The sequence below is a fragment of the Lipophrys pholis genome, assembly GCF_963383615.2.
Source record: "Lipophrys pholis genome assembly, chromosome: 10".
Lineage (NCBI taxonomy): Eukaryota > Metazoa > Chordata > Actinopteri > Blenniiformes > Blenniidae > Lipophrys > Lipophrys pholis.
Genome location: NC_137640.1, coordinates 28,001,482 through 28,024,459, shown reverse-complemented (window position 1 = coordinate 28,024,459; position 22,978 = coordinate 28,001,482). Strand labels below are relative to the sequence as shown.

Below are 22,978 nucleotides of genomic sequence, written 5' to 3'. Positions count from 1 at the left end.
GTTTTATTAACTACTTGGAATTTCATTTTCTGCAACATTGGCTGGTGTTTGTATTATAATATTACTATTATTATATTAATGCATGTATGTTTTTGTCTTTTCAGGTGCTGCTTCAGAAACGCAAAAATTGCCACGATCTTTGCTATTGTGGTTCTCTGCAGTGTAAGTTTAACGGGTAATATCACACCCCTTTTAGAAAGGAAAAGTTTTCTGATTCACAATAATTCTTCTTCAATTCTGAGAAGGAAAAGCACAACTTGGAAAATATGAGGAAGTTGATGCCACATTCTCATCACTTGGTTAAAACTGAATTCTGTTCTGCATAGTAAGTTAATGTGGCATCTCTTTTCATAATGTAATGACAAGGAGCTCATCTCAGAGGTTCTGTGTAGTGCATTGCTGTGAGAACAAGTTTTATGAATCTGAATCAGGTAAATGTGTGTGCACTTATTTACCATTGAAGGAAAAGCAGTCATTAATGTGTTCTTTGAATTGATGAAGGAACAGAAATGATATTTGACCACAATGGGTTTATTGATAATTACCTTCAGGCAGAATACATGGAATACAGCGAGATCTCGGGCTCAATCATCAGACTGTCCGGGAGACCCAGGCATCAGAGTGGAAGAGCCCCGAGATCCCAAAAACAGCAGTTTATATACAGTTTTTAGGGCGTCAGCCCTCTGCATGTGGTTTCACAGGGTACATATCTTAATTGAGCCTTATGGGAGCATCATATATTCTTTACCATACTGAGTAACACGGATTCATAGCAGAGCCAGGACTGACTGCAGGCTTCATGCCAACCGAACCTCATAGATCCTCATTTCATCTGTTTACTGGGTTAAGTTACACATTTCCTTTATTCTCAACATCACTCTGGCGTGTTCTTTACTGATAGTTTTCTTCCTCCTTCAGCTGTTCTTCAGCATGTATCCGGATCGAGATAACCCCTGGAGGATGCTGGCAGTCTCCCCGACAGAGAGCTTCTGTATCCTCTCCCGCTGCATCATTATCGTGGAGACATGTTACTATTCTGTGTTTTTCTCTGAAATCCGAAACAAAGAAGTGGGCTGCAGTGTTCCCAGCAGAGCTTTAATCAAGAGTAGTGGGGGAGGAACATGGCGCAGCTGTGTTTTTCTTTGGGAAGAGGAGCACGCTGAGACACAAGGGTGAAAGATAAACTAATGTGGCAGATGTTCAATGCTGCAGGGGGAGATAGGTAAATGTGGTCTTTACAGATGAATTAATGATCTCACCTGCTGGGTCCTCTCAAGCCTGTGAAGGAGGATCCTATTTTGTTTAAATAACAAAAGCTTAATTCTCTTCTCAACAATCCTCGCGCTTTTCTCTTGACGGTTTCACGTCTCGCAGCGATGAATGTGACTGATTTTCGAGACAACGCGTTGCTGAAGCTGCAGGTGGCGGGGCCGTTCGCAGGAGGGACGATAGACCTCATTAACCAGGAGTACATCCTAATCCAGGTTGAGCAGACTGAGCAGGTGGGACAGAGGAGGAGGAGGACCCAGCAGGTGAGAGCAACTGTGAGATACGTTCTCTGTGCAAGAGCTGTTTTATAAAAAAAGACTCACCCATTTATCTTCTGCTGTTTATGAACAGGTGATTCATAACTGGACCGTTCCTCTGCACGCTGAGCGAAGTGACCAGATACAGTTAACAAAAACCTTTGAGATGCTCAGCAGGTATGGAGTACAACATGTTTTATTGTGTTGTTTTCAACATAAGAGCATCGCTTTATACTTGAGTTGTTCTCTAATGATGAGAGAATTCAACTCTAAAGACAAGATCAACAAGTGCGAAGCAGGAATGCTTCACATCCTGCACCACACTTACAGATGGTAAATCATTGAGGTGTAGACAATTTGTAAATGCACATACACTGAGCAAAAGCAAATACATTTTTTTTTGCCGTCATTTTGTTCTCATGAGCTGAACTCACAGATCCAAGACTTTTTTCTATGAACACAAAAAGCTTATTCCTCTCAAATGTTAACAAATGTGTCTCAATCTGTGTTAGTGAGCACCGAGATAATCCCTCCACCTCACAGCTTTGGCTTAACAACACAGGTGTGTCTAATCATCTGTGAAACTTTAATATGAATCCGCATCAGGTCATGAAAGACAATTTTATTTCTTTAAAATGTAAAATTGTTCAAATAACACACTCATTGTGAACAAACGTATGGAGTTTGTGAAGGCTGGTAAATTGGCCTTCGTATAGCAGATTTAAATAACTTCTAAAATGTTCCATAATGTCCTGAAATTGAGGAAATTACTATTCATGTCTCCTTGTTCAGGACATTAAATGAACGTCTGCAAAAAACTGACAAAAGAAATAAATACCCAGTCATGTATTTATCTACCTGTAGCTGACACATTGCAACTTATGTTATATAAAAGAAAATAAAAACACTGGCACATGGGTTAAACACAGAATTACTATTAATAGCCTATAGTGCTAATGTACCCACTTAGAAAGCATCGTAGACGTATTTAGAAAAAACGAGTGCACAGTCCCTCTGTTAATGGATTCTACAACTGCAGCAGTGATGTCCTCAACCATGATTGCTCATCCTCATACGTCAGTCTTGTTTTGGAAAACTCATTCATCCATGACGTCTTTGCCTGTTTTTCTTTTCGTATGTCTCGTATGATCAAACTGCCTTCGTGGGCTGGCCTGGGTGGCACAACATCAAATCAAAAACACACGAGCTCCAGAAGGAGGAATTTGAAGTGGTGTTTTTCAGTGACCTCAAGCATGACATATTATCATACCGTATTAAAATAAAGTCGCTGGAACACCCACAAAAAATGGCACACCGAAGGCCACAGAGGATTTCACATAAATCCACCAAAGGATTGAACAATGAGATTTGATTGCTTAAGATGTAGGCTACTCAAGATTTAGTGCGTCACGTTGGATCGTACATGTTTGAATGACCCATGAAAGCCGTCATAAAAAACTACTTTGCTATGAAGGTATCAGCTTATGATATTACAGTTATTACTCATACTTTGTCATGATTATAAGGTGGTTAATTCTACACGTTTGGAAACGTTTGACAAACTCCCAAATGTAAAAACCCAAACGGGCCCTCAAATGGGCCGAGCCCTGCTTGTTTCAGTTTATTGTTGTGAGAATAGTTGAAAAGACTTGTGACAGAAGCCCTGATGTGTCATAACGTTTCACAATTTTTAAATTAATAATGAGTTTAAACCTCATAATATAAATACACACATTTTATTTCCATATATTACTTCAGATATTACCTCCTCTCTGATAAAAGGACGAGGAAATACCCAAAACTAAGTGTTAACACAATGAACCACGAGGGGATAACGTCTGGGCAAAACACCACATGAATAACTACAAAATATAAAACTGTAAAATGAAGCTATGATGTAAAATGCAGTTTAGAAAAACAAGACAAAACAGTGTCCAAAGAGCTTTAATTCTTTTGTTTTGTTTTATTTACATTATGGTTATTATCGCTTTGGAAATTGTAAGGTAGACTCTTTTGATTTTGATAAATGAACTTTGACTGATTCAAACTGTTTGTTGTGCCAGAGCGCTCCCTCGCATCGACGGGGGAACAATGTGTTGTCTTTGCTGCCGACTGTTTCCTGCCCGGAGTTCTCCAACATGTAGTGAAAGAGAAACAGCTGCTGGCGCTTGTCTCTTACAGTGACCCCATCATCATCAGCATCCAGGCCTTCGTCCAGGGCGACGAGGTGGTGCCAATGTCCATGACACGCCAGTCGCTCTACGTCAGCGTGGAGACGCAGGTGGCCATCGCCGGCATCATCCTTGCTGGGGTCTACGTTCTTATTATCTTTGAGGTAAGCGGCCCACGCTGCTCGGGCTCCTGTACAGATGATGAACGATCTTGCGTTCACTGCCATTGTGGACAGTTTGTCGGTGTGGAACCTGAGCTGCCAGAGAGGGAAATATCAGCGTACTGCACCACATGTGGCCCAGCTTTCAACAAAGAGCACAAACACTCTACCTAAAGACGTGAAAACAGAGGAGGACTCCTTCAGGGGGTTTAACCTTCCAGTCAATGCTTGGTAATTCACATAATTCTTTTCACACAAAGGGTCTTAATGTTCCCGAGCAGGAACAGCACAGGTGTGAATTATGAAACTAAATGTGGCTGGATTCCATTTAGATGCTTCAGTTTCAGGGTCCTGAGTGTTCTTGCTGAACTTTCAGCTCTTTCTTCTTCCTGCTAACTCTGTTGAATCATGCATGTGTTGTCGCGGAGGGTCTTTACAGTGTGAGGAGGAGGCCCAAACAGCTTTAGGGAAGGCTCCGTGAATGGAAGTCAACAAACACACAACATCGTCACTAATGAGGCAACTTAAGGTGGATCCCCACAACCAGGTGGAGGAAAATATAACGGTATATTGAACGCAAACTCAGCTGCATGGTGCCCTGAATGAGTCTGTTCCACTCATTAAATTCACAAGTGCAGAAAAGGTTTTGGGGCCAAACTGATGAACCATAGTTTCTTTACAAACTTCCAAAACAATCTGAATTGGCTGACTCATAAAATTCAGGCCAATTTCTTCTGAGGGTGACGAGTCATGAACTTGCTGTGTCGACGGAGCAACACATGAGGTGAAAGTCAGCAGCAGGCTGTGAGAGACCCGGTCCGACTTGTATAGAGTGTCACTGTGGATCCGTTCGTAGCGGTCACACCGGTCACACCGGTCACACCGCAGGTCTTGATGCTCAATTCCGATTTTTTGCTAGGATACAATTATTTTTTGGGATCATTTCAAATGTGACCTGCCGTGTCAACGTGGTCAGACCGGATGTCAAAAAATATCTGAATTGGTGCCACACATGAACGAGGCCTGGGTCTGGGGTGAAACAATCACAATGGGGTTTTCATGCCGCCACAAAACAGGTCGGATACGAGTCACTTGTGATGAGGCCTGTCAGGCCTGGTCTCCAAAGTAGTGAAAAGCAAAGTGCATAAACACGACATCACCTGCCTTCAGTTCTGTGATCATCTCAGTCATCATGCTTTCTCTATATGAGACGTTAGTCTGACACAAGCACATATTCTTTGTGTCGTACTCATAATATGGGAATATTCTTCCTGCTCACTTTAAATAACGAGATCTGTCACTGCGATGGTAATAGGACCCCCGTTTTAAAAGGTATACTCAAATGTTCTCAAAGCTGCCGAAAGGAATTTTTTCAGCCATTTTTTATCCTCAACAAAAGCTGAAGCAGAAACGAAGATCCTTTGCTTTCCTCCATCCAGGACTGTGAGCAGATGTATTCAGACAAAGGGTCGCCCCTGAAGCTCTGCAGATTGTTGAGTTTCTATTTATCCAGACTGAAGGGATGGTTTCATGTTAAGCAGTTCACAGAGGTCAGTGTGGTGCTGCGACAGGGATGTTGCTCCTTTTCCAGTGGAAACTGAATCAACGTGCAATAAGCTTCTGAATTCTTTCAAGAAAACTGACGTATCTTAATATAACGTACATTATTTATATTTATATATATTTACAGTGATGTTCAAGTGTAATTGATTTGTACTGTTTGTATAACAATTGTGTTATACTATTTAAGTCTATAATAACAACAAAGAATTCAAATTCTAATAGAAATTAAAAAATAGGAAGGCAGTAAACAAATAAAACAGTCATATATAATCCAAAACAAGAACACTCAATAACCACATTATAAATTGATTGAATCAAACTACTATACTATAAAATGGTTTACAGTGAATAATAATAATAATAATAATAATAAAAAAACTGCAGGTACTGTAAAACACAAACCTTTAATCTAAAATACAATCCACCCTCAAAAAGTCATATTTATAAGCTACGACTGAAAACCACCGTCTTTTTATTCTCATGAGTTTCTCTTTTTAGCTTCATCTGTTGTCATTCAAGTCATTTTAAACCATTGTCTTACACCGGTGTCTTAAGGTTACTTTAATTTACTTTTTTTTTTACTCTGAGCTGCTTTGGACAATCTTCGCCATTGTTTTGCTGTTTTAAGTTGTATAACTTTTGACCATTTGAGCTGCTGGCTGCCCTCCAGTTTAAGTCGTTTGGCAGTTTAAGTAATATTTTTCTGAAGTGGTTTATCATTTTCTGGTTACGTTAGCTGTCTGTCCATATTGAATGAAACTTTCTGAGACTTTTCTCTATTTGCATCAATTCATCCCCCACATTTGTCATTTGTCTGAGAAGTAGCGGCCAAATGCGAGACATGTTGACAAACTATTGAACCAGTTTTTTATTGAAGAGACCATGAACTGTAAGATTAGAATCTCTTTCAAAGACAGCCTGACATGCAACACGCAAGGTAAAAAAAGCATATTGCTGTATATTACTCGATATAATTTTGAAATGTATAGAGGGAGCCACTGCAGAGGTAAAGAATGCGGCAGCAGGAGCTGCAGGTTGTAGATCCCTGATACATCCTATTGATCGTGTGACACATGGCTGCAGTTTGTTGAAAAGATGAATTCTACAGTCAATCAACACACACAATAGTGTTTTTGCAATGTGTCTGTAGATCAACCCTGCATTCACCATCATTAGTGATGGGACCCAATTTTCAGCAATCTATTGCATTGCCAGAAATGCTAGAGGAGCAACTCCACTGCCTGATAACACGTGCGTGCTTATCACCGGCCTGGATTTTTAATAACCAGACGTCTCAGACATGAGTGTGGTGACGATGGAGGCCGTCAAGGATTCGTCTAACATCTCCTTGACATTCTAGATTTCATGATAGCTTACCCCAGACGAAAATGACAGCCCATTATTGTCCTTATGGAGCACGACACTGTCTGCTTCCTCGAGGCTGCTGCTGTGAAGCCCTGGTATGCTCTGCAATGTTTGCTGAGGAGGCCTCTCTGAAACACAGTTACCATGGATGACAAACCGACATCAGGCCAAGAAAGGAGTTAGAAAACAACAAATAAGGATACACAGCACAAGAAACACCAGAAATACAGAGAGCAATGTTGCAGCATCGTTTAGAAAATACAACATACTACTGCATACTTCTATTAACATTTATTTATCATGACGGTTGAGTGGAAGGCTGCAGCTCGGTATATGTGTCATACAGTGTTTTCCTCAGGCGAGCTGATCAAACGTCCTCTTGCTACATTTCCTAGCCGTGCTATTGTTTGTATTCAGCCTATTCAAACTACATATATGTGATGAGAAGCTGCATTTACAAATAAATACTTAGATTACATATAAATGCTGTAATGCTGATGTTTCTGTGTCTTTCCAGATCGTGCACCGCACGCTGGCCGCCATGCTGGGGTCCCTGGCTGCATTAGCTGCTCTCGCTGTAATTGGTGATGTACGTCATCTTTTTTACTCTTTCAGCTTAGATCGTGGAATAATATAACGCTGCTTCAGGTCGCTTGGATTGTACAAAATACATTTTTGCCCCGATCGATAGAGTTGTAAAAGGGCCACCTCAACAAGGCTTCGAAATGAGCAGGAACGTAGGATTCTGTTGATGAATCTGCATTCAGGTGCTTGTGGATTGTAGAATCTTAAGAGAATCAGCTCAAAAGCTTGAGTGTAAAGCTACAGGATCATATCCGGTGTGGCAGTTCAGTGCAACTTGTTTAGTTTAGATACACACATTCCTGTTTGAGTTCAGTGAGAGCAGAGGAGAAAAGTGGTGCAAGGAAATACGATTAAATTCCCAAAATGTTCACATTTGCGCCATTTTGTTTTCCTTCAGAAAACTTTTTGTAATTAACTGGAAATGTGTTTTTTTTTTAAATTGCTATCTGAAAACCTCCATGTCAGTATGATTGTCTTCAGACTGATGAGGGAAAAAACTTCTCTGGTGCCACAATGGAAGCAGTTCCACAAGGTCTCGCTCGCAAATTGTTTCCATTGTTCAGTTTTTTTTTAGTTCTCATGTTTACTGATTTTACAAACAGTGCAAGATGATGCGGAAATAACGTTACTTTTAATGAATAATCACATTTATAACTTGCACTTTGCAATACCATCCCATGTGCCTGCCTGCGCCTCCTGGTCGGCCATTTCTGGACCACAGACTTTATGTTGGACAACTCTTTTTGTAGCGCATAATTAAATGTAATTTAATAAGTCAAGATGTAAAAAAATAGCCAAAATGGCAAAATCAACATTTCCCTCTGGACACGGCAACATGTCAACTAAACTTGAAAGAGTTTTCAGTCATACGTTTTCAGAAATACCACAGGTTTAATCAATAACATTAAACTCTATGGGCCGTATGACTCTATGGGGACGCCTCAGGATTAGAGTCATCATTAGTAGTTCCAGCTCTGCTTTTCTTGCTGTGTTTCTTAAAATTCACTGAAGCTCTGCTCTGTTGGCAGGATGTTAGTTATTGATATACCACGTAGTAATGTTTTAACCATTGTTTGGTTTTTCAGGTCTGAATAAGTCTTGGTCTAATCCCGTTGTGTGTTGATCTCTGTCACAGCGACCCAGCCTGGTGACTGTGGTTGAGTGGATCGACTACGAGACTCTGGCTCTCCTGTTTGGAATGGTGAGAGAACCACACGAATCCTGGACTTGATTTTTTTACTCGATCAGATCAGACACTCATACTTGGTTACATCAAGTAAAGTCAATAGAAACAGGCATATTCTCAATAGAACATTTGTCGTGGTTTCACATTTTGTTGACTCTACTTTAGGCAGTGAAGTTTTGCTCTTATTCTTGTTTCCAATGTTGTTTTGCCTGAGTCCACCATATTGCATCATTTGAACTACAGTCTGTCTGCAGGTTACAGTTTTCCGTCTCCAGTTCACTCATTTGCTAAATGTCAATTATGAAGAGAGGTTGAAGAGGTTGAATTTAAAAGTTTAAAAAAAAAAGAATCTCTGTAAATCTGCTTAAAGACTGTTTGAGGATTAAACAACAATAAATAACAATATTCTGGCAATTTTTATTCGGGTCCAAACACTGACAGTGCATAGGATCCTATTGAAACCGTAGGGCAGCACTGCAGCACTGCTCATGCTGCACCGTTTATACATTTCTTTTAATTTGTAAGAAATGTTTCCAAGTTTGTGTGCAAGTTACAGAATCCAAACATATTCATTGATTGTAATCTGTAATCTTTGCCGCCACTGTTTGGATAACACTTCAATGCTTGAACACATTTACAAGTAGAGTTATGATGACTGGCCCACGGCTCCTTTTCTGAGCTTTTTGAAAGATCAGGGTGACACAGACTCCCGTTACATAATGGCTCATTATTGTTTCTCTGTAACCTGTACTTCACAGATGGTGCTGGTGGCAATTTTCTCTGAGACTGGCTTCTTTGATTACTGTGCAGTAAAAGTGAGTCGTCTGAAAAAACAAAAAAAACACATTCATGATCCGTCTGAATATTCTGTAATAGCAGCATTGAAAGTAACATATTCAGTAGAATTAGTTATTATAAGGTACATGAAGGGACACATACAGTGTGATTTTTGTTTTGCATCTTCATGTTTACCTTTGACCAACTGAGTGACAAGTGTATGAAAAAAGGTGTCCCGCTGGTGTGTCCCTCCGGAGCTGACAGGCTTTGAGCTACTTCTGAATTTAGCACAAATGCATAACAAGTCTGCAGTTTTTATTTTGACTTATCCGACATAATCAAGATTCAGGAGGACCTTTGCACCGTCAGGTGAGCTGTCATAGTTTGATGTCTATCTTTACATCCCGACCTACAAATATAGGACAGGAAGAGCTGACAGAAATGACATTTACTTTGTTTTGAACAGAAGGTTCAGGAAAGTAGGTCTTTGAAATGAGCCGGATGAAGAATAGTGTAACAAACTGACGAGTGACTTGAAAAACAATCCCAGTCACAGATGCAGTTTTGCAAAGTTACAGTGGTGTTTTTTAGGAACATGGCGGACCCAAAGCAGTCCAGAGGTCAGAGTTTATTGATTTACCAAAGTCCACAGACGTCGAGTCCAGGAGACCGAGGTCCAAAAACCAGCAACGAGACGGCCGCTGGGAAGTAACATGAGGACCTGCTGTCTGTGCACAAGCATACGGGACGATCTGGAGGGTGTAGATAGGGGGAGACACAGGCGACGCACGTGAGGCTTATGGGCACGCAGAGGAGGAGATGAGTAAATAATTGGAAACACGAAGAGAGACACACGGGAGCAACGGGCACACAAACACACATGGACGAGTCGGGACAAGTGAGGTGACAGACGACACCGGGGATCAGACCGGACAGACGCTGACCTGACATGGTGGAGAATCTGTGGAGACAAATAGAAAGTGGAATTTGTAAAATATATATCACCTCCATTTAATTTAAAATTGTTGAAAGACAAAACAATATGGAATGTTGCAGCAAAGACGTTTTACAGAAAAGTTTTCCACAGGATTGATATTAGAAACACTTTCATGACATTATTATTAAGATAATCATCTTTCATCATTGTGATGTAAACATTTTATATTTTGAGCAGGAAAAAGGTGAAACAGCTCAGGAATAAAGTTTTTTGACATGCATTTGAAAAAAAAAAATTGTGGAAGTGCATGATTTTAAATTCAGTGCAGTACATAGCATTAGAAGAGTCAGGAGTCAAGAGAAACATGACATCACTGGGCTGAATAATAACACTGATGGTTGTGTCCTTATTCCCCTCGACTGCATCGCCATAGAAACAAACATTATTCACTGCATTGGCATGACTGAACACAAAAGCCAGTTAAACCTTCGTAACCAAAGAAGGAATCAGATGTTAAAATGATCCTGCTGTTTTATCTGACGGGTCTTTTATTTAACATTAGTGACGCCGATCCAAACCTGTCAACCCAAAGAAAATCAGGAAAAACATCACAGAGACAAATCATAAGATATAAAAACACAAAGATTGGGGGGAAAGAAACAGAACGTTTCCCCTCTTTTGAGTCATGCTATTGGTGCGATAGTTCATATTCAGTATTTGATTTAGTCTTCATATGATTAAATTATTCAATCATTTAGGAGGGAAAATAAAAGCTAGAAAATAAAATCAAAGCTCGAAGTCAAAATGCAGCAAATCCTTAAACTTTATCATCAAACTGATTTAGTAAAATGTTGGTTGTGTACACAGTCTTACAGGAACGGTTGGCCACATACTGCTAATAATACTACGGTGGTGAGTAGATAGTTGGTTCAACACTGTTCAGCTGCAACAGCTTATATTGAATGAATCCTGTCTTTTCTGATCAACTGCAGGAAAACTAATGGGTGTGAATGATCACTGCTGCTTTAATCCTGAACATTGGCTGTTGGTATTGATGCTGTTTGACACTGAAAACAAAAGTGAGGTCATGAAGGCCAAGTGAACATCAAGTGTGAGCAGGCGGTCCAAAGTAAAATAGCCTCTGAGACAAGTAGTGTAACACGAAAAAGAGGAAACAAAGAAGAGTGACGGGGTAAGACGTCTCCATCAGCACTTTAGATCGTGCTATTGCTTTAGAATTATTATCTATATTCCTGTTTTATTAACTTTGAGTTCAGTGTAACATGGTGCAGCTCCAGTACTTTACAGAATTTAACATCCCAGTGACGTTGGTTGTATCACGAGGCTTTAAAAGCTTGAGACACCTCATGTGTACGAGTCCTCCATCCTCTCTGTGATTACTACTGTAGTTTTGATGACCGAGTTCATGTTTTTTTTTTTTTTTTACTTTTGCAGGCTTACCAGTTATCTAGAGGAAGAGTTTGGCCCATGATCATCATCCTCTGTCTCATCGCTGCCATTTTGTCGGCCTTCCTGGACAATGTGACCACCATGATGCTTTTCACACCCGTTACAATAAGGTACAGAACAGGGACGGACTGTGGAAATCTTACTGATTGTACGTCCTGTGGGAAATGTCATTTAAAACCATTTTACGTTCTCCTCATTATTGAATCTTACATCATAGAAAGACAGCATGTCAACCACTAAAACTCCAATGGTTTTATATTTGAAAGGTAAACATTTTTAATTTAATGTCAGCAACACATTTCGACAGTCAGACAAACAGACTATAATCATGTTCTCTGATTAACAGATCATTTCATGTTTCTTTACCAGAGCAAGAGCAGCATGAATGTCCTGAAGAGAAAATTTGTTGAAGGACCACCTCCTTTTATCTTACAACATCTTCAAAAAAGACAAATATTAAATGAATAAATGAATAAATCTATATTTCTTTCTTTGACCTATTGCAATCTAATCGCTGCTAATGGGCTTTTCCGCTCCTCTCTGATCTCCCAGGCTGTGTGAGGTGCTTAATCTGGACCCCAGACATGTCCTGATTGCAGAAGTAATCTTCACCAACATCGGAGGCGCCGCCACAGCTGTCGGAGACCCACCCAACGTGATTATTGTGTCGAATCAAGCCCTGCGCAAAGAGGTAGGCACCTTCACAGCTCTCTGCTGAAACATACACTAATACACCAGGACAGCTCAGCTCCGTGTAACGGGACACACGAAACACACGATTCCACAGAGTGGAGCGCAGATTGTCGTATCCATCCGAACAGATGATGTGATACTGGCAGGTGAGCGTGGAAATTTATTTGTTCCAAATATCACTGAGGCGCCAGATGAAAATTCCGTCATGACCAATCTCTAGTGATTAGATTGTCTCTTCTCTCGTTTGATAATCCTAAATAGTCTCTTATATTTTTCCAACAGAATAAGACACTTAGTAATCGATTACTGATTACTAGTTACTCATTTTAAAAGTTACTTTGCTGATTACTTATTTTTAAAGTAACTAAGTTAGATTAGAAGTTACTGTTTTAGTTACTTTCAGAAGCTGCCGACACCCCCCATCGTCTCAACATAGACAACCGGTTTTACCAAAAACTCAGTTCTGATCCCTGCCTGACCTCCTGCTGAAACATATTTAACCTTTAACCTTCATTCTTTATTGTATTTATATCTGACTCATGCTTTTATTATCACATTTTTACTATTACTGATATTTATTTACCAGGTGATGTAGTTGTAGTCTGTTGTTGCATTATTTATCTATTTATTTCTTTGCACTGCCTGCTCTATACAACCTTTTAATTACCCCCCCAGGGACATATAATGTCTTGTATTGATTGATTGATTGAAAAAAAGGGGGGCGGGGCTTCCTGCTAATATATCTGTTTACTCAGGAAAATTACATAAAATAGAGTAACATCTCTGCTGTTGTGTTCTTGACGCAATGTTAAGGTTTATTGATGATGTTTGTTGTTCCGATTCTTTTGCGTCACCTGAACTCACTGTTAGAGTGAGGTGGCCTCTGATTGGCTGAGAGTGGAGAAGGTGGCGGGTCAGGTGAGCGTGTGTGTGTGTGTGTGTGTGTGTGTGTGTGTGTGTGTCCATTTGGAGGAAGGAGCGGCCGGTTCTGTTTAATAATAAAGAGGCTTTGAAGACAAGAAACTGGTCCTGCTGGACGCTACAGCAGTAACACACAGTGACTTGGAGAACTAACTTTAATCTGATTACTGGTTGAAATAGTAACGCGTTAGAGTACTCGTTAATGAAAAAAGTGATCATATGAGAATAACGCAGTACTAATTAATGTGTTGCTGGCATCACTCTACACTTCAAACAACAACTCTTTTCCACTGCAGGACAAAAAACTACACAAGATGCTTCAACTTCAGAGCAAAAGTCTAAAGACATTGACTAATAGTACACAGTAGTTTTATATATAAGTACTGCAGTGTAACAGGACTCAAAGTAAAATGTTGTAGTATCGGATTATTGAATAGCTTTGAGATGAGAGGTGTAGTTTAGTGATGACGGCTTGCAGGGAAACATTTTGACAGAACCTGTATGTCGTTGCACAGAGAGAACAGTCCGTGATGTTGGTGTGGCTCTGGTCAGACGGCGTCTGGGCTCTGGTCAGACGGCGTCTGGGCTCTGGGCTCTGGTCAGACAGCGTCTGGGCTCTGGTCAGACGGCGTCTGGGCTCTGGTCAGACGGCGTCTGGGCTCTGGTCAGACGGCGTCTGGGCTCTGGGCTCTGGGCTCTGGGCTCTGGGCTCTGGGCTCTGGTCAGACAGCGTCTGGGCTCTGGTCAGACAGCGTCTGGGCTCTGGTCAGACGGCGTCTGGGCTCTGGGCTCTGGGCTCTGGGCTCTGGGCTCTGGGCTCTGGGCTCTGGGCTCTGGGCTCTGGTCAGACAGCGTCTGGGCTCTGGTCAGACGACGTCTGGGCTCTGGGCTCTGGTCAGACGGCCTCTGGGCTCTGGTCAGACAGCGTCTGGGCTCTGGTCAGACGGCGTCTGGGCTCTGGGCTCTGGGCTCTGGGCTCTGGGCTCTGGGCTCTGGGCTCTGGTCAGACAGCGTCTGGGCTCTGGGCTCTGGGCTCTGGGCTCTGGGCTCTGGTCAGACAGCGTCTGGGCTCTGGTCAGACGGCGTCTGGGCTCTGGTCAGACGGCGTCTGGGCTCTGGGCTCTGGGCTCTGGTCAGACAGCGTCTGGGCTCTGGTCAGACGGCGTCTGGGCTCTGGGCTCTGGGCTCTGGGCTCTGGGCTCTGGGCTCTGGGCTCTGGTCAGACAGCGTCTGGGCTCTGGTCAGACGACGTCTGGGCTCTGGGCTCTGGTCAGACGGCCTCTGGGCTCTGGTCAGACAGCGTCTGGGCTCTGGTCAGACGACGTCTGGGCTCTGGGCTCTGGGCTCTGGTCAGATGGCGTTTGGGCTTCCTGCCCAGGATAGGTGGCAGCGAACTGGGATCTGTTCTGAGGCCTCAGAGCCCAAACCAGAGTGAGGCGCTCTCCATGGAGCCTCTGTAGAAAGTGGTGTGGCTGGGTCGCAGCGGCGGGCTCGTCTCATCCAGTGAAGAAGACCAGACGTTGTTGAGCTCAGTGAAGTCAGGCATCTGCACCTCCAGGGTTCTCCTGTCGCTGGAGTCAGAGGTTGAGGGCCGACTCTACTGGACCGGCAGGTCCGAGAGATAGAAGGTGACAAATGAGAATAGTACTGACAGCTGCATGGCTTATTATTGTTGTTGTTGAATTCACCTTGAGAATTTCTGTTTATTTTGCTCATATCGTCACTGTTTGGAGCGGTGTAGAAATTGAGAAAATAGATTTCAAAGGAGCTCCAGAGGAAACAGGAGAAAAGGGAGATTTGACTGCAGAAAATGTGTAAGATATAGAAAATGATTCTCAAGATCTAGAGAAGCTTTGATTGTCCCCGACATTCTGAGATCCACATACTAATCCTGAGCCGACACTTAAACTATGTTTACCGCCTGTATTGTTGTCATTTTAAATTCGTATTAACTGTTTGTGTCTGGAAGTCCTCACAGGCTGTATTCCATTGTCATTTGAAATATTCCTATTAAATCTGTCCTTCATTCTTCCATCTTGGATGTCGAGGTTTCTTTAAAACCAGATGCAAGCCAAACGTACATGAATGAGATCAGTCCGTTTTTATTACAGTATTTATTTGTAAACATTTCTTCTAGGGAAGAAAGCAGGAATTGGTAAGGATTGATCCTGTGAGGAAGATATGGAACTCCTCGTTTGGAGATATATAAAGAAATGCTTTGTTGGAATGTTGTGAATTAGAGAGACTTCCTCAAATGTCAATAAAACATATTTGTATATTTCTATATCTCGAGCAATATATGAATTATAATGAGTACTATAGCATTAGTTGTTTGATCTCTGAATTTTTTTAAGTCTAGCTGAGTACAGATATACGTACAAAGGAAGCTGGGCGGAACATGATTCTACGTCAGTCCCTGCTGGAGTGATTTCATTGAGGAAACACAACATTATGTTGAGCCGCCAGGCAGAACCGGTACACATGGCATTTGAGCGGATAATTCTTCCATCTCCTTTCTTGAGGTTGTTTTTCTTCAAATGAGACATAAGTGCGTGAGCAAAGTGCTGCAATGTCAGCCTCTCAACAATGTACAGGAAATTATAATGCCCGTTATTTGTGACGCTTTAAAAAAAAATAAATTAAATGAAGTTTCCTGTGGAAATAAAGGCGTACGTGTCCATCAAGGAAATAAATTACAGGAAGTGACACTGATCATTTTTATGTGTAAGCCTTTGTATTTAAGTGCGTCATGCAATCTAGGGCATATCCTACCTAATGTAGTATTACCAGTGTACATACAGACGTTTGCCTGTATTTTAGGAGTCGGTCTTCTGGGTAAATTTAATCATCTGTGTTTGTTGAGTTGTAGATTTTGTAATCTCTGTGCAGTGCAACCTCCCCACGTATTTATACAGTCATGAGAGGTGACCCTTATTTACACGGCATGTGCATGTGATAAATGGAGTTGCAGTGAAACAAATTTTGATTTTTGCCACAACATCATAAATCATTGAAAATAAAAATGTCACAACTGGAAAAAAAAGATTGAATTTTTTTTTCTTAATTTTCAGAAGCACTGCAGTCTATTGCTCTCGTCTGAGTCTTTCTGAACGCTTGACATATAAACGCTATGCGACCGATTGTATGTAGAGTTTGTACTGCGGGGCGACGCAACTACTATATCCCTTACTTCTTCTCTTCCGTTGCTGAAGCTGTAGTCCTCTGTGAGTACGGTGAAATATACAGCTGGAGACCAGGTGTTCAGGGTAAGAACTCAAATTAAACCTGTGGAGGAGAAAGTGTCACTCCTGATGGCAAAATGTGTGAGGATACATAAATTATACAAATGTATATAGATTATATAAATGTATATAGATTATATAAATGTACATAGATTATATAAATGTATATAGATTATATCAACCTCATCAATGAATGGCACATATCACCTCTTGCTTCAGATATTTGTGATAACAAAGCTTATTACTACTAATTAATTTAATTCCTCAATGCAAAAGTTTTAGTGTAAGTCTATTGCGTTCCTAACTCTTGGCTGCTGGGGTTTTGAAGATATATAAAATACATGGTTAATATAAAAGGATTTAATTTAGCAGTGCAATATTCATTGATCATTTTAGGAGCAAAAAAAGGAGTCTTGATGTAATTATTTATTAGCAGACTAAAAGAAATCAGTTGTATTTGATAAGGTCCAAAACGTGGGTTACAATAAAGTTTCGGTCTGCATGTATCGGATGTTTTATTGTAGTTTCTGCCATCCTCCTCTACGAATCATTTGTCATCTTTGTTTACTGAAGTCTGGCCCATAGCCAAGAACTTTACATACAGTGAATCCAACCATCATCTGGTTCAGCGGTTTAAGCTGAAGTGAACTGTCTCTCATGGCTTTGTGACTGTGCATTAATCCAACACACGTCTCCCTGTGCTTAGATTTATTTATCTAAATCAAAGTTTGGTCTGTCATGGTACTGCTATTCACAAAGGGACAGATGAATTTTGATCTCTTTTATTTAAAATCGCTTATAAGAAAGGGATTGGATGCTCATCTTCCTCACATGGGGAGTGGATGCTCATCTTCCTCACATGGGGAGTGGATACTCATCTTCCTCACACACCATGCACACTGCAGTGATAAACCTTTTTTAGAAATGTCTCGATCTCATTGCTGCTGTTCGACACAAGTGCCATTTCTGCTTCACACGTTGCTGACCAGCAGGTGATCGATGACCAGCAGGTGATCGATGACCAGCAGGTGATCGATGACCAGTGTTGCCAGATCAGATTGACAGTTTTCAGCCCAATCACGTCTTAGAACCAATAAAAACCAGCCCAAACCACAAAGTTGCCAGACAGCCGTGCAAACCCGCAAAATCATAACACATGCAAAAGAAAACACACCCAGAGCGTCATATCTGCATCAAATAACCACATTTAAATGATAGATGGGTTTTTCCAAATTTCAACCAAGAAGAAGCGCAGTAAATCAACCTACACAAACTGCAAAATGAACCTCTGGCATCCGAGCACCGGGCCCTGATTAGTAATAAGGCCAACTGCACGTAAAAATGTGCACTTTTAAGCCATGTAGGCCTCGTATATTTGGTTATTTACAACACAAATTACCTGTCTGAGGACTACATGCAAAACAATTTAAAACCAAACTAAATTAAGCACATACAGAGCCCATCTCCTTCCCTCCCTCCCTCCCTCTCTCCCTCCCTCCCTCCCTCCCTCCCTTCTCTCCTTTTCTTCTCCTCGCTGCTTTCCACACCTGTGGTGCTGAAAGATGCACAACGACCTGGCCGCACAGCAGCTGACTGAGTTTTTGATTCAGCGAGCAAATGCAATAGAATAAGTGGGCTGCAGTTACCAGAATCAGTCCCAGTGCAAATAAACTAATGTGACATAAACATCATCTTCCCTTTACGCAGAGTCAGCGTCTTTCCATTAACTTCAACAATGCTGAGAACTTGAACTATTTACTGTCACAGGAAGCCAGAACAGCTGGCGAATACATGGATGAATCAAATCATTTAAGCTATACTCAATAATTTCTTTATTTAGGCTATTTATTTATTTATTAGAGAGAGAGAGAGAGAGAGAGAGAGAGAGAGAGAGAGAGAGAGAGAGAGCTGCTTTCACAATATTAAAAACTCGCCAAATGTGGACAAAAGCAGCCCAAATTCTAATCACCAGCCCAATGTATTTTTTCCCCACCTGATGTAAACAAAAATAGCCCAATTGGGTGGAAAACCGCCCAATCTGGCAACACTGTCGATGACACAGTTTTTACTTGGTGTATTTTTGACCACATGCTCATTTTGAAAACTATCTGAAGATAAGTGGCCTTCTTCTGCTTGTACTGTGACATCAGTGGAACAGCAATAGGAGCATTTTTTTTTCCCAGAGTTAATCTGAGCAGTCTGTGGCTGTCTGAAAAGGGCAATGACTTGTAGGCTCTTCTCCTAACCTTCACTCTTCGTATACTCAGAGGGCCATAATGCTACATCGCTAGAAGACATGACATTTTACCAACTGCTTGATGTGGCATCTGCTCAGTGCGAGTGACATTTTAGCCTTTGCAGTCTCCTCTGGTGTACAGTAGCTGCTGCCACACCAGGCTCCTGCGGCCCCGCTGTCCGGTTTGTCCTGGCTCTGTTTCCCCCGGTGACGAAGCCATGGGGGACATGGCCGCGACGCCGCTCACTCTCTCATGTCTGGCCTCTGATAAGCACAGCTTGGTTTGCTCGTTTGGTGTCGAAGGGATTTCCAGGGAAGAAACTCAGGAAGAACAGCACAAGTGTGTGTCTGGGTGTTCCTGCCCGTCGTCACAGTGCCCTTGTTTTTGATTTGTTAGGAAGGAAAGGAGCGTGGTGCATGCAAAAAATGTCCCCCTGCTTTTTGGTCTTTTTCACTGAAAGACGGACTGTGCCAAACGACTCCCTTCTAAACAGAACTGTTTACATTGGCACTGGACAGTGGAAACATGGGGGTCATAGATTATTGACGCAAACAGGGATATATTTACAGCTGCAAACACACGGCAGCTCTAAATCTTACTCCCTGGTATCGAGCATCTAGAAAAACAAATGTGTTGAAAAATAACATTTCATAATATCACTGTGACACAGTTGCTTCTGGCAAAACCACGTTGATTATTTTGATGGGATTGCTGATGCTGTTACAAATACTGAAATATCCCAGAGCTCCCTGCTTCTTAACTCTATTGTTGCCTCTACTGTTTCTTTCTGTCTTGTTCCATGTGATGATAATAATGAGAATCCATTGAACTTTTTCGATGCTTTTTTTGTGAACTCAAAGTTGCCTCGCATAACCCAAATATAGAAAAGTACAGAAAAACTGGCGCTAAATGTTCACTAACCAAACCACTTGTCAACAGTTACCATTACACTGAACTCCTATTTTCTGGAGAAGGAACTCAGTCCTCCTGACTGCAACATCAGAGTTTAACGTCAACATAGAGAGTAGAGAGGTTATGATGAAGACGTTGTCATGCAAGGTTACATTTCTAAAATGATCTTAGCAAATCTTTCACTCACTGATCAGCCACGTCATAAACAACAACCTGCACAACACTATGCGGCTGTACTTTGTGCCGGGAAATCAACACTGCCATGCCAGGCACAGAGTTTACCACGCCTGTGACGCTGTCCAGGCTCCAACACGGTGTCAAGAACTTCCTCTGGTCTGGTCAATCACTTTCACAGTATTTCGCCATCATGGTTGCATTTCCTGAGCGACAGATCGTCACGTCATCTTTCTCAAACTGGAAAACAGTCATGCTTCTCGCTAGCGTCAGCTGCACTCTTTAAGGACTGACGTTACAAAAATCTGATTTTGATGACGTTGAACTGAACTTGTGGTTATCAGTTGGTTTTGGTCATGTATATAGTGGGGAAAGTCAGACAAATATATATTATCATCAAGTGAAAAAAGGACTTTATTCAGCCCATTTTACTGTCTCAACATACAACATAGCTACACATACACTCACTTAATGAATAGAATTTAATGAGGTAACTAATTCAGGAAATTCAAATCACCTCATTGTGAGTGGTAAGCACTCCACCACCGGGCTGTAATCTTCAGCTCCACTTCTATAAATGTCCTCACGTTTAACACGAAAACCAAGTTTGTCTGGCAGAACTTTTTCCAGGTCATCACAGTTAGTGTTGAGATTCATTTTTCACTTTGTTCATTCTGCTGCCATCTCTTCCCTTTAGGTAAATACTGCACTGGACGGTCCACATCAATCAGCAGAAAGTTTCATTCATCACATCAAACCATATTATTTTATTGCTCCATGTCTGAGTTTCCCTTCAGGCGATTCTATCTGTCAGTCTATCTTTATTTACATGGCACTCCTTTTTCTTTCTTTTTCTGTGGGTCTTTTGTTAAAACAAAAGATGTCTTACCGAGGACTCTTCTTCTAACTTTCCGGAGAAGTGAAAGACCACTACCTGAAAGTCTCAGGGCTTCAGAAGGATGATATGATAAGAGCAAGCCCGATAAACAGGTGGGATGAAGCCCACTGAGAGATTGACTGATATAATAATCCAAAAATCTATTCCATACAGAGACATTACCAAGGCTGTAATGTGTGCTCTCTTCCTGCTCTGTTCTTTGGTCTCTTTTAGTCGTGGAAAGTGATCGATGTTTAGTCTTCAGTGTCAAGGTTTTCAGTCTTGTATTGGTTCGGACCACAGAAGCCTGCCTTTGTCCTCCGAGTCGATGAATCAAGAATATGGATTTAATTCTGTCCCTGGATTACTTTCGTTTGCCGTGCTTTGACGACCTGCTGTTTTAGATATGCTCAGAGTTCCGCCCACTTTCACTTCTTTGACTCATCATCTTCATGAACTGACTGTTCACGTGCTGCTTGATGCGTCCTGCTACTTGAGAGGTGCCACTGTCGCAAGAAAATCAATGTAATTCACTTCACCTGTCAGTGGTTTTAATGATGTGGCTGAAAGGTTGATGCGCTCTGTGCCAAAATTGGAATTTGATGAATTAGAAAAAAAGAATCTCCTCGAAGATGCTATTATCAAAACTCCCTTGTGTGTAATAATCTAATTCTCCCCCCCCCCCCTCCAGACAGCCTTTAAACATGAGCGTTTATAGCCTTTAATACAATTTAATGGTACGATGCTCAGCACAAGACCTCTATTATCTAAGAAATGTACAGAAATGTAATTACTGAAATCACTGTACTACAGTCCTCCACAGGTTTGAGGTTAAATGCTCCTGCTTCTGTGATTGTTTCTGTCCTGTGTCTTATACAAGCAGCAGTGAGGCTTCAGTCTCATTGGATTAGTTGCTCAGAAGAGCACGTGGCTGTCTCACTTTGTGTCGCTGCTACAGAGATCACCTCTGATGCACGCAGCTGCCTCTCTTTGTTCTCATGGTAAATGACGGCCAGGCCCAGCTTGTCGCAAGTGAAGAGGAACCAGAGCGCCAAGTGTTTGTCTAACAGAGTCTCATTATGCTTCTTACAGGGGATTGACTTTGCCAGTTTCACAGGATACATGTTCCTGGGAATATGCCTCGTCCTCTTCACCTCATTCCCCTTCCTGCGGATGCTTTACTGGAACAAAAAACTTTACAACAAAGAGTCCATAGAAATAGTTGGTGAGTGTCTCAGTTACACATAAATTGTCTGAAGGTGATGTGATGCACGTTTAAGAGCAAGAAAATTCTGGATTTGCTTCTAAAATGTTTGGACCACACTTCATCTTATTTGAAATTTCATTACAATAATAATAATAATAATAATAATAATAATAATAATAATAATGATAATAATAATAATAATAATGATAATAATAATACACACACATACTTTTACAAAGCGCTTCAAACGAGAGGATATGCATGCTTTGAGTTTCACAGAAATATTACAGAGATCTTAGAATGATCTGAAAAATGTGTCTTTCCCTGTGAGGACAAGCATCTTCAAATAGTTTGTATATAAGCCAACTATTAAAGTTGGCTTTCAGAACTGTTGGTGTCAAAGTGCACAGATATACAATCGGAGAGAGACTGCTTTAATTTGAGCTGCATGGGAGGCTTTTTTCACCCCGAGTACTTTTTACAAGTAATTTATTTGATGTACTCACCTTTGTTAATAAGTTTAAATATTCTTGAATGAGTCAGCATGTGATGGGCTCGATCTCTCTGTGATCCAAACTCACGTGCAGCCAGTAGAAGATGGATGGACGATGGGATTAACGTCAGTAATTTGGTGATTTTCATCGAGGTGTGATAAATTAGGTCACCTTTAAAGCTTGATTTAGCTTTTGTCCTCTGTGAGGAAGTATGGTGGACTGTTTTCAGGAAAATAGTGTCGCACTGATTAGCATTTTCACTAAAGCTAATGTGTAATGTGTGCAGTACCAAGAATAAATAAAGTGTAACTATCACTATGATGGTTTTTCCACACTTCCCCTTCACAATCAAGCAACTAATTTTTTTTTAGCTTATTTATAAGTACTATCTTTTCTGTCAAAACATCTTAGTCCCCAAACCTTTAAAAATGTACTTTATGTCACTGGGACTGTCAGGAGCCCTTGTACTAACAAGGTTAA

General features: G+C 41.3%; 1 protein-coding gene across 1 annotated transcript in view; it reads left to right on the top strand.

The window, feature by feature from the left end:
• Positions 1-22,978, top strand: part of oca2 (oculocutaneous albinism II) — a 61,438-nt gene that overhangs the window by 12,598 nt on the left and 25,862 nt on the right. The window contains exons 5-15 of the mRNA XM_080472638.1: positions 105-162; positions 919-991; positions 1,375-1,532; positions 1,621-1,703; positions 3,708-3,861; positions 7,304-7,375; positions 8,507-8,572; positions 9,316-9,372; positions 11,727-11,851; positions 12,294-12,432; positions 21,890-22,022. Of these exons, the coding sequence (XP_080328764.1) occupies positions 105-162; positions 919-991; positions 1,375-1,532; positions 1,621-1,703; positions 3,708-3,861; positions 7,304-7,375; positions 8,507-8,572; positions 9,316-9,372; positions 11,727-11,851; positions 12,294-12,432; positions 21,890-22,022 (1,118 nt within the window). The remainder of the gene's footprint in view (positions 1-104; positions 163-918; positions 992-1,374; positions 1,533-1,620; positions 1,704-3,707; positions 3,862-7,303; positions 7,376-8,506; positions 8,573-9,315; positions 9,373-11,726; positions 11,852-12,293; positions 12,433-21,889; positions 22,023-22,978) is intronic.